This window comes from Tamandua tetradactyla, chromosome 14, assembly GCF_023851605.1.
Source record: "Tamandua tetradactyla isolate mTamTet1 chromosome 14, mTamTet1.pri, whole genome shotgun sequence".
NCBI classification, from domain to species: Eukaryota; Metazoa; Chordata; class Mammalia; order Pilosa; family Myrmecophagidae; genus Tamandua; species Tamandua tetradactyla.
Window position 1 is genome coordinate 44,651,010 of NC_135340.1, and position 16,232 is coordinate 44,667,241.

At 33.9% G+C, this 16,232-nt stretch overlaps 1 protein-coding gene across 1 annotated transcript; it reads right to left on the minus strand.

Annotated features, from left to right (window-relative positions):
* Positions 1–14,705: 14,705 nt before the first annotated feature.
* LOC143655059 (olfactory receptor 4F15-like) lies at positions 14,706–15,644 on the minus strand. The gene has a single exon (XM_077126609.1). The coding sequence runs from the start codon at positions 15,642–15,644 to the stop codon at positions 14,706–14,708; it is 939 nt and encodes a 312-aa protein (XP_076982724.1).
* Between the last annotated feature and the right edge of the window lie 588 nt (positions 15,645–16,232).

A 16,232-nucleotide genomic window follows, 5' to 3' on the forward strand; every position in this document is an offset into this window, starting at 1 on the left:
CGTCATATTTAGTATATAGCCACTGAGCTCTTTTGTCCCTTAATCCTTCTGTTTTAGCCTCTCTTAACTCATCTCTCTGTTTTAAGCCATCCAAAGTCAAGTCTGACATTTTTGCTGACACAAATCCTGGCTGCTATAGGAGTTTTATTCTGATCTATTTCTGTAAACAATACCAGATGGAAGATACAATTTTCTGCCTGTGGATCAAACATTTTTGTTTCTCAAGCCCTCTTCCTCCCACAACATTTGGGCATATTGTTAATAAAAGTAAAGTGAGTTGAGGAAAGAGGGAGTGTGGAGTGAAAACAGTAGAGGGCTTATAAAATAAAAGTACATGAGTGCATAAGAACCCTTAGACTTGAAACTGAAAGGATAGGATGTGAGAAACTGAACATTAGAAATAAACCAAATTCAATGTTTTGCCCTTTGATATTAGTGCTTATATTCATAAACATACACACATACACACATCTCAGATGTATGTGATGGTTGAAATCTATCATAAAGCTATTACCACAGAACCTCCCAGATAATATCTATTCCTTGATGCTAGCTTACAAATGAGATGATGAGGACATAACCAGCATCTAGGTTTCCCGGTCCAGATATAGTTTCAGATTTTACATACAAGAAAAGTAATAAAGTGAGGAAATTCTAGAACTACTTGGTCCAATAGTGTAACCTCTAGTCACAAAGAATTATTTAATAAAACAAAAAATCCATTTCTTTAATTATACTAGTACATTTCAGGTGCTCAATAGTCACAGGTGGTAAATAGTTATTTATTGAACAGTGCACTATTGAATAGTTCCAATTACTACCCACATTTTAAAGGTTAACCAAAATCCCATTTCCTCCATGAAAATATGCCCATTAACTGCACTTCATATTAACCTCTTCCCAGTTTTTCCTACAAGTCAAGAGACTCAAAATTTAATTGGAAAATATAATTTCTCACATAACAAATAAACCTCAAAATGGCACAATGGGAGAATTTCCAGGGATTTGTAAGGTACAATGGGAAGAGAGAAATTTAAGTTACAAGAGGAAAAGAGAAATGATTTGTTTCCTTAACTAGAGAATATTTTTTGCTACAATTCATCATTACTTGATGGTTTCAGTTTTTCAATTCTATCTTCTCAAATATAAATATAAATTGGAGGAGTATAAGGACTGTTTCTTCTGACTTTTTTTTCCTCAAATGGAGAGTGAATTAAATTGTAAAGTTTTCTTGATTGTTTGGTTAATACAATTTCCAGAGGCAAGGCCATTTCTTCCAGTCCATAATGTTCTACAGTTCCTATTTTTCTAGTTTATCATCTTTTTTGTTTGTTTGTTTGTTTGTTTATCATTTTTTTAAATTAAGTCCAACATTTATAAAGGAAGTTTCCACATTGACCCTATGTTAACACATTTCCCAACCACTTCCAAAAAGATAATGCATAATATTCCTGCTATAAATTTCCAGTTAGAGTTTAAGGGAACCTCTCTTCAAGGTTTATATACTCATGATTTTACCTGATGAAATCTTAGGCCCAAATGAAAAACATGTAAAGGGGAAGAGAGAGACCCAGAGAGACAAAGAAAGATAGCAGACAGAGAGTGAGGGGAAAAAAATAGTTCCAAAATCAGCATGGAAAAATAATTCCATAAAAACTTATGCAAGTTATCTTTTCCAGGCTTCATGATATGATTAGTAATACCTCCAATACCCTTCTTAAATGCAAAGAAGAAAATACAAATGATCTTTCACCAGATTTTAAAGGTTTCTGAAATAAGTAATGATAGAATTTAGAAGCTGTCACAATATATAATAAAAATTAGCATATTTGATCTTAATAACCACCTGTTGTGGACAAAGGACTGGTATTTGTCAGATAGTATAATTATTTTTATTTATAGATGAGAAGTCTCAAGGCAGAGATATTGATAACTTACCCCCAAACAATAAGCCTAATAATGGGACCAAAAATCGGTCTTCTGATCCATATTCAGTGCAGTTTTCATGGCATCATGCAACTATGATTATTTTCTCATTAACTAAAACAATTATTTATATTATGAACTTTACTGAAGAATTTCATTTTGCTCAGAAGAATAGTCAATTCTATATTCATAAATATTTAACACAAGATTTCACAGCTAATAGCAGCAGAGCCAAGATTATTATCCACACATTTTTACTAAAATTTGGAGGGGTGATAATAATGATAATGGGAAAGAACCAAAATACATCAAAGTTATGGTGTCAGTAAAAGTGTATTCATCATCATCATAACATATTACTATTTTTTCATATTGTCTACACTTATAAAGCCCAGGTTTTATGTGCTGTGACATGATACAAAGGAGAAAGAATATCAGAAAACTAAAAGGTGAGCAGTGCAATGGTGACTCAGTGGCGGAAATCTTGCCTGCCATGTCAGAGACCAGGTTTGATTACCAATGCCTACCCATGCAAAAATAAATAAATAAATTAATTAATTAATTAAAAATACGAGGTGTCTTTCACTTATGATACCAAGTGTTCAAAGAGGACAAGACTAGGAAAAATGCGTAGATTTATTGCCTGACATGAAAAAAGAGCAACAGAAATCAAATTCTAGAGAGATAACCAAGATTGTAAGAAGGTAGTGAACGGTGACAGACGTAAATAACAAGATTACGTATGATGATTAATTTCAATAATGTAGGTGATAGGTTATTTTTTAAAAAAAGAAACTGTTAAAAAGTATTCAAAAACTGTTTAGAAACAGTTGAGATAAACAAAACTATTTCCAACCAACTGTGAGAATTCTTTTAAGATGAAGAAAAGCTTGCAGGACTATTACTGTGATGCAATTCAGAAATGTTCAGGAACTCAATACATAGAACTTAAGAATAGGACTTTTGTCCACCATATGAGTGGAATGGAGAACGATAAAAAGACAAAGATCCTTGTAGGCTAGAGATGACACTGAAATTGTCTGACTAGATCACATGCTGGGGAATATAGCAAATGAAGCCAAAATTAAGCAGGTATATGGAGAAAATAAGAAGCATTTCAGATCTTCAAAGCAAGTAGAGTAATTCTAAAACTATGGTGACAATTCTTTCTCCCATATTTTGACTCTCAAATATGGATCCTCATTAAAAATCAACCAAACTTTCTTTCTTATGCTCTTTCTTCATACAATTGCCCCAAATCTCCCTTCCTGTGAAACTTATGTTCCTTCTGTTACGTCCTACATCTGTGGAAACATAAGAAAGTGTTCTTCTTGAGATAGAGTGTAGTGTGCTATCTCTTCAGCCCCTTATCACTACCACCACCTACCTAATCTATGAAAAGATCTCAGATAGCAGCACGATCAGGAAGTCAGAGAAGTTCCTTAAATTAACTAGGCTCCTCTGCACAAGAATTTCTCCTCTCTCATCACCCACCCTCCCTAAGACAAGAAGCTATATACAACACTGCCATTTGAAGAGAGGTCACTATTTGCTACAATAGAAGGTGATGACAGAATGACACTTTAAAGCTCTGGGATCCTCAGACTGAGATCATCAGACCAAGGGAATTGTCTCAGAGGATTGTCAGGGGATAGATGGATTCATACTTCCGTATGAAAAAATAAATATTTACTTTTTCATTTATATCTTAATTTAGATCTTATTTTATCTATGATCAGGGAATTCCTAATGAAAGGGAAAATGTATTTTTAAATTTTTCCATAGAAGAAATTCCAAACCATTCTTGAAAAAAATTGGTTGTAGAACTTAGAAAATTCTGACATACTTGTCACTTAAAGCCCTTTGTGTGTTCAAAGGCCCAAACAATGGTTAAGAGCAGGAAGTATGAGACAATAAACATCTTGACCATAATGTCATGAGAGACCCTGACCCACTCAGCTAAAAAGCTTTTAGATTCCTGATCCACAGAAACTATATGAGGAAACTATATGTTTGTTGTTTTGAGGTTATTTAATACATACCAGCTAAATGGCTGGGTTCCCAAAACAGAGGATTTGTATCAAGGCTTTAGTCAGGTTTTAAGAAGGAATGATTTTGGAAATGTTCAAAATCACTGTCTAAAATACTTTATGAGACCCTATAATTTGCTGAATTACCTTTATATTAATAGACGTAGGGAAGTTTAGACGGGTTTGTAGTAGCCAGATGTAAGAAGTTTAATTCCTTGAGATGGCACCATAAATAACGACTATTTTACAAACAAAATTACAATTTTTCTGATTTCTGATTTCAGTCCCAACATGTAAAGAGCTTGCAAATTGTCACTCCCAACTCTACAACAAGAAAAGTGCTGAGGGGACTGAAAATCAATGACTTGGCATCTATTAACCAATACATAATTTGGCTTTCAACAAAAAAAAATTATAAGGCATAATAAAGGGTAAGGTTATACCTTCAAAACAGCAAGCTGTTGATACAAGGACATATAAATATATATAAATCAATGAAATTGCACAGAATATCAACTCTCACATTTATGGCCATCTGAGTTTTGACAAGGTGGCAAAGACAACTCAATTGAGAAAGAACAGTCTCCAACAAATGGTGCTGAGAAAACTGGTGTTCTGTTTCCAAAAACAGTGAAGGATGACCCCTACCTCACACCATATACAAAAAAATCAAGTCAACGTGGATCAAAGACCTAAATATAAGAGCTAGCACTATCAAACTCATTGAAGAAAACATAGGGAAGCATCTTCAGGACCTTGTGTTAGGCAATGATTGCTTAGACTTTATACCCAAAGCACAAGAAACAAACAAAAAAAAACATATAAATGGAACCTCATCAAAATTAAAAGTTTTGTGCCTCAAAGGACTTTATCTTGAAAGTAAAATGACAACCTATAAACTGGGGAAAAAAATTGGAAACTACATATCTGAAAATGTTCAATAACCAGAAAATATAAATAAGTCTTTCAATGCATGAACAAAAAGACAAATAACTCGATTTAAAAAATGAGCAAGGGTGGTTCAAAGGTGGCTCAGTGGAAGAATTCTTGCCTGCCATGCCAGAGATCTGGGTTTGATTCCTGGAGCCTGCCCATGCCAGAAAAAAAAATAAGCAAAAGATATGAGTAGACATTTCTCCAGAAAGATATGCAAATTGTCATAAAGCAAGCAAAAGGATGCTCAACATCATTAGCCATTAGGAAAATACAAATCAATACCACAATGAGATACCATTTCACAACCAATTAGAATGGCTGCTATTAATAAAAAAAATAACAAGTACTGGAGAGGATGTGGAAAAACAGGAACATTTAAGCACTGCTGGTGAGAATTTAAAATGCAGCCACTGTAGAAAATGGTTTGGCAGTTCCTCAGAAAGTTAGGTATAGAATTACCATATGGAAATCCCACTTCTATTATATAGCCAAAAGAAGTAAAAGGGGGGTCTCAAACAGATATTTGCACAGCAATGTTCATAGTGACATTATTCACAACTGCCAAAATATGGGATTAACTCAAGTGTCTATGGATATAAACTCATTCAAATGTGGTATATACACACAATTAAATATTATTCAGTCACAAAAGGAATGAAGTACTGATAAATACAACACCATGGATGAACCTTGAAGAGATCATGTTGAGTAGAATAAGCCAGACAAAAAAGGACAAATATTGTATAATCTCACTGATAAGAAATAATTAGAATAAACAAAGTCTAAGAGGAAAAGTCTAGAATGTAAATTACCAAGGGACAGGGTGGAAGTAGGGCATAGGGAGTCACTGTTTAAAACATACAGAATTCTCATTTGGTGGTGATGATTAGCAGCATATAATTATATATTAAATGAGGTCAAGAGGAGAACTATTAGGTTACATATATGGTACAAAAATCTGTTTTTTTTTTAAATCCATGGAACTACACTACACAGTGAACCCTAATTAAACCATGGATTAGTATTAATAGTATTAATAAAGATGTGCTTTCATCAACTGAAGCAAATGTACCACACTAAAGCGATGTGTTACTAATAAGATAGTATATGAGAAACGTGTATTCTATGCATGATTGTTATGTTAACCCACAACATATCCAATAAAAAACAAATTAGGCAAATAAGTTCTACAGATGACATTTATTTGTATAAATATTTTCAGAAACCATGCATACTGTTACCACATAACTCAAGTATATTGTTGTAACCCAGAAAGGAATTCATATTATAAGTGAACACTTTTTGCCTTATTTCCACCAAAGTAGTTTATTATGAAATTAGTATTAGACACAAAGCACCATATACAAAGTTGAACTTCTTTGATTCTTAAAAGATTAATTGTTCCCAATATAAAATTAATAACTTAGGATGTCTTTATAAATATTTTAATTCCTTATTTTGAATAAAAATGTGTTCTTTTCTATTCTTAATTTTGGCAAATGGTATATTTTTATGAGAGGTTATTAAAAATAATTTCTACTCCATTAACATTGAAAACTTAAAGACACATACCAGTGGTTGTTCTGGAAATTTTTCAAATGGAGGAGAATCCTGTTTCCAGATTTGATACACTATAGAGGAAAGCTTTTGGGTTAATGGGGCAGATGAAGGCAGGATGTTTGTGCAATGGTGTCTCCTAATATCCTTCTGAAAATGCCCTCTTAAGATGTGCAGTGAAGGTAGCAAACTGTCATTCCAGGAAAAGAGGGATAGAGGTGGTGTAGCCTAAAGGGCTCAGGGCATAGAAGAAAAAGTTTCCCAAAACAGAAAAAAGATGATTTGAAAATGCAAAAGAAATGGATATCTAGAAACTAATCTCATTGTTTGTTCAGTCTCATTGTAACAGTAACTTTTAAATATAATCTTAAAACTGTTAAACTAGAAATTGTAAATTAGCCTTAGAATGTAGCCTTTAAAACAGCCTTTGAATATAACTTGAAAGCTGGAAAATGGCTGTTAATGGGAGCTCCTAGCCTCAAAAAGGAGCAATATGTAAATGTAAAGTCTGCACCAGACCTGAGTAAGTTAATGTAAATGTAAAGTCTGTATCCAGACCTCCCAGGTATGAATAAACTCTCATCTATCTCCCTCAACTGGGAGGCACCTTTCCCGGGTGTCACAGGATGTCAATCCTGAAGGAAATGTGAAATAATTAAGATAAACAATTGAAGTTTTCCAGACCTCTCTTACCTGTTAACTAGATGAGTATCTCTCTTTGTCTCTGATAAAAGCCAATTGAACATTCAGTTCAGGGAGGATGATTTGGGAAATCACTCCATTCTTCCTGCCAAAATAAATAAATGTCTTTTTTCTCCTCAGCCCCCATCAGTGGGACCTCTGTCAGTGGTGCAGAGTGATGAACTCAGATTTGGAAAGTGCCCCTTCTACATCACAGCCAGTCTATAATCCTGACAGATAGTACCATAGTTCCCCAGGCTGCATAAAGAAGCAAAAAGGCAAGCATTGTCCATAAAAAAAGCTTACTCCTCCCCCCACTCCCATGGGTTTGACTTTGTTTTTTTAATCTTTTGGTTCTTTACCCAAACAAAGTCATTATAACTGTTCTTGTAATTGTCTTTCAATCATCATTTCTTTCTTATTCCTAATAATTTCATATTTAAAGATCTATGAACATCATTTCAAAGTCTGACATATCAAAGAAAATGTAATAGGAAATTATTATTTGATGATTTGTTTGAGGTGTCTAAAATGCATACATATAAAGTACAATTTAGATACATATCATACTTGGATAATATGTATGGGAAAGACTGGAGAAAGGAGAAGGCTATATTACATCCTGATGAAGAGAAGAGCAGAGGTTATAAAGTCCTGAATGTTTTATACCAATTTGTTTGATGCCTTGGGCAAGCTGTTTAACTTTCTTTATATGCTACAGTTTCTTTGTTTTAAAAAATGATGATATTGGCATATGCCTTTTCTCTGTCTCATACAATTCTTCTTCAATGACATAAGATCAGCTAATGTACCACTTATCCAGCCATCGTGCTCCCAGCCCTAGATATTGAAAAAAAAGTAAGGAAAAAACAATCTGAAAAGACAAAATAGACATCAGAACCATCTTATTTATTACTCATATTTGGGAATTATGAGACTTTATTCAAATAATTATTGATTAATATGTTAAGGTCATGATGGAAAAGGGAAAAATATGAAAGAAAAGATAGGTAATATAAGCAGAAATGTAGAAATTCTAGGAGAAATTATTAGATATCAAAAAGACTTGTTAGAAATTAAAAACACTATAACAGAAATGAAGAACGCCTTTGTTGGTTCTTCAGTAGATTTCCAAAGCTAAGGAAAGAATTAGTGAGCATCAATAGAAACATCCCAAACTGAAATACGAACAGAAATAGAGTGGAAAAAACCCAAATAAATGTCCAAGAACCCTGGAACATAGCTGTGATGGACTCAGGTCTCAACTTGGCCAGGTGATGTTGACCCATTTTTCTGTTTCTGTGGATGTAAATCATTAGCATGTCAAATTCATCTATGGTGGCTTACACCTGCAGTTGGCTAAAGGGAGTGCCCACCATAATGAATGACAATTAACTTAATTAGCCGGAGGCATAAAAGAGAGAGATCAGAAGAAAGCTCAGAAGTTCAGCATACCTCATCTCAGCACTCAGACCCAGACTTTGGAGATGCAGAAAGGAATCATCCGAAGGAAAGCCTTCTCATGTGACAGAGAAACCTAGAGGAAGGCCAGTCACATTTCCCCTGAAAAACTGTAAATTTGTAACTAAATAAATCCCCTTATTAAAAGCTAATCCATCATTGGTGTGTTGCACTCTGGCAGCTTTAGCAAACTAAAACAATAATAAGAAGGAATAATAAAAATTTGAAAAGAAAGTGAAAAAAAGAGAGAACAGAGCAGAAAAAATATTTGAAGTAATAAAGAAAAAATTTCAAAATCAATAACAAGACACCAAGCCACAGATCTAGAACTCAGAGAATACTAAGCAGGAAAAATACAAAAGAAAAAAAAAATTATACCTAGACATGTCATATGTAAAGTGAGGTAAACCAAAGATAAAGACAAAATCTTGAAAGAAGCTGGAGGTTAAAAATGACTTACCTATAGAGGAATAAGGATATAACTAAGTCCAATGGTATCATTTATTGCCTGCCATAAATGACTAAGGGCTAATGGAGATGTCTTGTTCTTGGGCATTTCTTTGTTTCTGAAGGAAAGATAGACTTAAAAGTAGGGCACCCCTATGTCTAGTCAATCTGTAAATTTAAAAGAATAATTAGAAATTGGGTGCTACATTCTCCCTCAGAGACCTCTTATCATTCATCAGATTTTTCCTTGTCTTTTATTTCTTTAGCACAAGCACAGCAGTTGTTTTTCGAATATTCTTACCAAAGAGCTTTGATTAGGAGGGATCCAGTAATATATTGAACTGAAAAATAGTTTAATTTGCAAACATTAATTTGATTTGGATCTCAATCTCAAAATGTTCAGCCAAATGTATTAGAATTTGTTTTATTTGCTAAAGTCAAATGCATAACACCAGAAATGAAATGGATTTTATAAAGGGGAATTATTTAGTTATAAAGTTACTAATATCAGAAGGCACATGGCAATGTCTGCTGGCTTCTATCCCTGCTTTATGGTTCAAACAGTTTTCCCAAGTGCATATCCTCTCTGCATCTCCAAACACGTGGATCTGAGCTGGCTCTGAGCTCTTGTCTTCTGACACCTTCTTTTAAGCTTCACTCATGGTGGAAGGCATTTCCTTTAGTCGAATGCAGACATAATCAGCCATAGATGAAATTCACATGCTGATGGCTTAAGTCCACAACAACAGAACAACTGTGAATTATTCTGTCCATCACCTGGCCAAGTTGAACTTGAACCTAACTGCACTTTGGACCACTCACTGTCTAGTGACCATTCCCTTCAGTTAAAGAACTCCCTTTAACATTTCTAATAGGGCAAGTCTAGTGGGGATGAACCCCCTCAGCTTTTGTTTAGCTGGGAATGTCTTAATGTCCCTCTTATTTTGGAAGGAAAGTCCCACTGTATATAAAATTCTTGGCTGGTATTTTTTCTTTCAGCCCACTGCCTTCTTGCCCCCATGATTTTGGATGAGAAATCAGTGCTCAATCTAACTGGAAGTCCCTGCACTTAAAATATTGCTTTCCTCTTGCAACATTCAGAACTCTCTCCTTGTGCTATCACTCAATAGTGTGATCAATATATAATGGGGTGCATTTTTCTTCATGTTTATCCTGTCTGGTGTTCTCTGGGATTCTTCTATGTGAACCATCATTTCTTTTGCTAAGTTTGGAAATTTCTCAGTCATTATTTCTTTGAACATTCCTGCTGCTTCTTTCTCTCTTTGTTCTCTTTCTGGGACTCCCATAACATATGTACCAGTATGCCTGATGGGGCCTCAGAGTTGTCCTAGGATAGTTTCACCTTATGTAATTTTTTTCCTTTCTGCTCCTCAGCATGACTCATTTCAAGGGTCTTGACTTAAGGTTTACTGATTCTTTCTTCTGCCAAGTCCAGTCTGGTCTCTAGTTCTCTGTATTTTGTTTCATCAACTTGAGCATTGTTTTTCTTTTCTTTTAACATGAGTATTTTTAAGATCATTTTTAAGGGTTTTGTTTGGTATGGCCACATTCTGGTGATTATACTAGAAGTCATTGTGCACTTTGGATGGCTTATATGATATGTGAATATATATCAATAAAACTGCTTTCTAAAAAAAGACAACCAACAGAATATTTGGAAAACATATACATGAATTGAGTATAATATCCAGAATATATGAATAACTCCTATAACTCTACAACAAAAAGACAAAAGTGCAATCTATAAAGTGAATAAAGGATTGAATAGTAGTTACTCCAAAAATGTAAAAATGGCCAATAAGCATGTGAAAAAGTGTTTAATATCATTAGCCATAGGGAAATGTAAATGAAAACCAAAATGCAATACCAACTCACACCCACCTAAATGGTTATCATAAAATTAAAAAAAAGATAACAAGGGTTGAAGAGGATATGGAGAAATAAGAATCTTAGAACATGTTTGGTGGGAATATAAAATGGTACATCCACTGCAAAAAACAGTTTGGCAGTTCCTCAAAAAGTTAAACATATAACTATCATAAGTCCTGACAATCCTACTTCTAGATATATACCCAAAGACTTTAAAGAAGGAAATCAGACAGTATTTGTACAACAATGTTCATAGAAGCACTTCACAATAGGCAAAAGATGAAAATAATGCAAACAACTTCAGCAAATGAATAGATAAAATATATTAAATACATGCATATGGAAAAAGATACAGCTGTTAAAAAGAATGAAGTTTGATAAATGCCACTACATGGATGAACTTCGAAGACATCATGTTGAGTGAAATAAGTCAGACACAAAGAGATAGATATTGTGTGATTCCATATAAAAACTTGCTAGAATATACAAATTCATAGAGAGAGAAAGTAGACTAAGGTGTGGAGGGGTAATTGGAAGTTGACACACTATGGGTGAAGGATTTCTCTTTGGGGTGATCAGAAATTTCTGGTACTGGATGGTTGTGAGGGTACCACAACATTGTGAATGTGATTAATCCCACTGAATTGTATGTTTGGGAGTGGTTGAGATGGAAGAGTTTGCTGTATATATGTTTTGGCAATTAAAAAAAAAGACAAAGAGGCAATAACAGCTAAATACAGTACATGATTCTGGAGTGTATACAATAATAGAGGAGAAAAGGCTCAAAATACCTTATTAGAACATACGAGGAAAATTATATATAGACTCTAAGTTTTATATTAATGTTAAATTTCCCAAACTTCATTGCTCTACTTAAGTTGTTTCCATAAGTTAATGCCATTGTTCTCAGGAAAATTATATGGAAGTATTGAGTGTATGAGAAAAATTATGTATGCAACCTATTATCAAGTATAGAAAATAGATGAATAAATGGAAAGACAGATGATAGATGATGATGATAGATAGATAGATTAGAAATATATTGATGACAGATTAGATAGGTAGATATAGATGATAGATAGATGGATGAAGGATATTAGATTTAGGTATAAAAACTGGATTTAGGTGTCTAAGTATGAGATATGCTGGAGTTCTCTGTATAGGTTTTGTCTTATTTTTGCAGCTGTCTTGTAAGTTTGAAATTATTTCAAATAAAGAGTTTTTAAAAAATCAACTCCTTACTCACTAAAATAGTAACAGTGGGATTTCAGAGTTCTGGAACAGTGTAAGCAAGAGTTTTCTGTATTTTCCAAATTTCTTGTATATTCCTTTTAAAATAATAAAAAAAAAGTAAGTGCCCAAGTAGCACTATTAGAGATGAGGAATTGCCAACCAAGTTATACTTGGTAAAAAGAATAACCCAAAGATTGACATTAGCTAGGCCAAATAACAAAGAATAAAGCAAAATTATTGTACAGAGGTTGCTCGTCAACAGGAGGGAAGGAAGATGGGATGGTAGTGAAAATGGATTTTTGCCAGATTGTAAAACTTAAACCCACTTGGTGTTTGGATTTAATTGAAAAATCAATGGAAAGTATCAATATGTATACTAAAGAGTTGAAACTATGCTTATGATTGCCAAAATTTAAATTTACTGCCTGTATCAGTAATGTTAAACAAGCAAACAGAAATATATTTACTAAAGAATAATCAATATAAAGTATACAAAATGATTTGATAACTTATTCTTAAAAATGAATTAGAAATGAGTAATGGCAATATTACACACACCTTTAAATTGCACCTGATGTCAAGAGAATTAAGTAGGAAATTCACATATACTTGATAGGAAAGGGATGGGGCAGGGCTCTAAAAATGTTAGCACTTTTATAAGTTCAAAGCATAATAATAATAAATGCCATAAAACAGAACAGAAAATTAATAATTTTAATTCAATGACTACTCTAGAAATGAAAAATGGGTACCTACAGATCTAGGGATATTCACAACTGTACTCTGAATTACCATCACTAGAAAGCTCTTTCCTTGGCTATGTCTCTGATTTTAGTAGTATATGAATCTGATCAATCAGAGCCATAAAGATAAATCAAAGAGCCTAAAATCAGCTTGCAATTACTCCAACTTTGCTATATCGACATGAAAGAAACCTCTTCCCCATGCAACGGCTTTGACTCACTTCCACTAATGTGTAATGAAAATAAACAGTATTTGTTTCAGTAAAGACCTAAATTCCTTTAGACTGTAAATTTTGTCAAAGTCAAGGTAATGTATAATATTTATTGAACATCTATCGATAATCTCAAGAGCACTATTTTGCACACAGTTGAAAATTTGCTATCATTAGTAGCCAGGCCAATATACACTAATTCTATCATAGTTTCACTTGTAAGCGTCATCATATTTGACTGAACATGGGAGGAACTGTGACTTTCTTTTGTGTGGCTGGCTTTCAGTGCTTGCTTTTAAGTTGGCCGAGCTTGTATGTTGGTCTAAGTTGATCTCATTCTTATTTCTAACAATATTTATCCAATGTAAAAACTGGACCCAATCTGTCCAATATTTATGTCCTCAAGACATATGCAGAGAAATAGAGATTGCATTGTAACCTCCATTCTTAAAGGGCACAGAGACTGCCTGTCAAAGCACCCTAGTATCTCTTGTGTCACCAATTAAGAAGTTGACTCATATTCATTCAATGAATGAGTGTGACATCTGCAGACCATTATCAAAGTGCTCTTACCAAAAAAGACAGCAAAATGTGTAATGATCTATGGCTCAGTGAAGAGACACAGCTCTGCAAGATATGAGAAAAGGCACTGTAATATTTAAGACTAAAAGTAATTGTTGTTAGAATTCTACAGGAGGCCAAGTATGCGTGCAGAGAAATTAACACCAGTGATCACAATTTTGTAGCTCAAAAAATGCCTTTGTCAAGATTCTACATTAAAATCTGTGAAAAATGACAAATTTTTGTATTTTATTTAAGGTTTTTAAATGTATTCTATTATTACATGACAACATTTGTTGTAAAAATATAAAAATTACAGGTAAGGATGGAAGATAAGTGCCCAAAGAGGATAGCTATATTCTTATGAGAGAAAATATCACTATTAACATTTTGCTTATACACATGTATTACTTAAAAATAGATTATATTTTGTTTTATTATCTTCCTTTTCATTTATTAATCTATATTAAGCACGTTTCCATGTTATTAAATTTTAATTCTATAATAATTGTCCAGTATGTACATTATATATTTAGACTGATTAGAATGAATATGTGGCCACAGAACTTAAAGATGATTGCTAAATTTTAACCACAACCAACGAAATTCAGGAAAGAAAGCAGAACAACAAACAAAGATATGGGATGCAAATAGATAATGATATATGATGTTAACAAGGGCACCAAATAGAGGGCAAGACAGCTTGAAAATACTTGCATGGTTATCTTGAGAAAAAATTTACACTATTATTTAAAATGTGTGAAAGCTATTCTTGGCACTATTCTTTGGGACCCATAAAGTAAAGATTAATATAATCGTGGATAGTTCTATCTTTTATATAAAAGTCCTCCTCTCTTTTCAGGTAAGAATCTTACTAATTCTTCAGTGGGAATAAAATAGACCCACTACACCAGTGATAGGAAGTCCGTGAACACTCAAATCCTGAATGATAAAAAGATGGACCCTTCTCCATGGATACTGCTATGAACAGTCAATAGTGTCTTGGAAGTAAGCTTCGATCAAGCCATTTAAATGATGATTCTAAAGATTTTCACCTGACCAAACACTCTCCTCATTACCATCTTCATTTCTCCATTCCTGAATGTATAAATGACTGGATTTAGAAAAGGAGTTAAAATAACATCAAACAGAGCTAGAAATTTATCCAGATGTGTTGAAGGAGATGGCCACATATAGAAAAAAATCAGTGGACCAAAGAATAAAACCACCACAGAAATATGAGCTGACAGAGTAGAAAGAGCTTTGGATGAACCACCAGAGGAGTGTTTCTGAAGACTGGCCAAGATGAAGATGTAAGAAAGGATGAGCAAAAAGAAAGCTCCCAAAGAAATGAACCCACTATTAACAGTCACCATGAACTCCAATCTATAGGTTTCTGCGCAAGCAAGTTTGATGAGCCGAAGTATGTCACAGTAAAAGCTATATAATATATTAGGGCCACAGAAGGGCAAATTTACAATAAAAGCCAACTGGGTCAATGAGTGCATAAGATCAATGGCCCAAGCAACCACTAATATCAAAGTGCACATCCGTGGGGTCATGATTGCCAGGTAGTGGAGAGGCTTACATATGGCCACGTATCTGTCAAAGGCCATGACTATGAGCAGCACCATCTCAGTGTCTCCAACTGCATGGCTAAAGAAGATCTGAGCTAAACAGACTCCAAAGGAGATGGCTTTCTGCTTCTTGAAAAGATCACAAATCATCTTGAGTGCTGCAATGGAACAAAATAGCAGATCAATGATGGAGAGGTTGGCAAGCAGAAAGTACATGGGGGAGTGTAGGTAAGGGTCAGAGGTCACAGTGACCACTGTGAGGAGGTTTCCCATTATACTGGACACATAGAAAAGGCAGGAAAAGCAAAAGAGAAGAAGATGGATCTCCCAGGAATTGGAGAGGCCCAGGAATACAAACTCAGACACTACAGAGTGGTTGGCTCCATTCATTGTTCAAGTGGTATGTTCATTCTCATGTTACCTATAGGAGGAAATAAGAAAATGTAAATTAGTAGTACTATATTAATATCCTCTATAGAAAAAATATTTAAATTATGGTAGCCAAATGCCACCTGATCATTTCATGAAAATCAAATAACAGCTTTTACTATTAATACTATAATTATAGAAGACAAAAATGAGATGTGCTGTGGCCTTGCTAATATGAGGAATGGTGAATGATCTAGAGGACTGATCATACCAAACACATATACTAGACAGATTAAGAGGGCTATACCTACTGCAAAAAGAATTGTAGGTTTCTGTGGCTTTGTTTTTGTTGCTTCAGCCAGAAATTATTTCTCTATTGTATACTTCTCAAAAAATTCATTCTTCAATGTTCAGTTCAAATGGCACCTCTTCAGCCAAAAATCACTCATAACCAACTATACATCCATTTTTACTTACTTTGTTTTGAGTTTATGTACAAGAAACTTATCTAAATACTGGAGATGCTACAAAAAACAAACCAGAAAAAATGACTATCTTTATTGATTTGCATTCTGTCAGAGAAGGACAGGCAATTAAACAATAATAAAG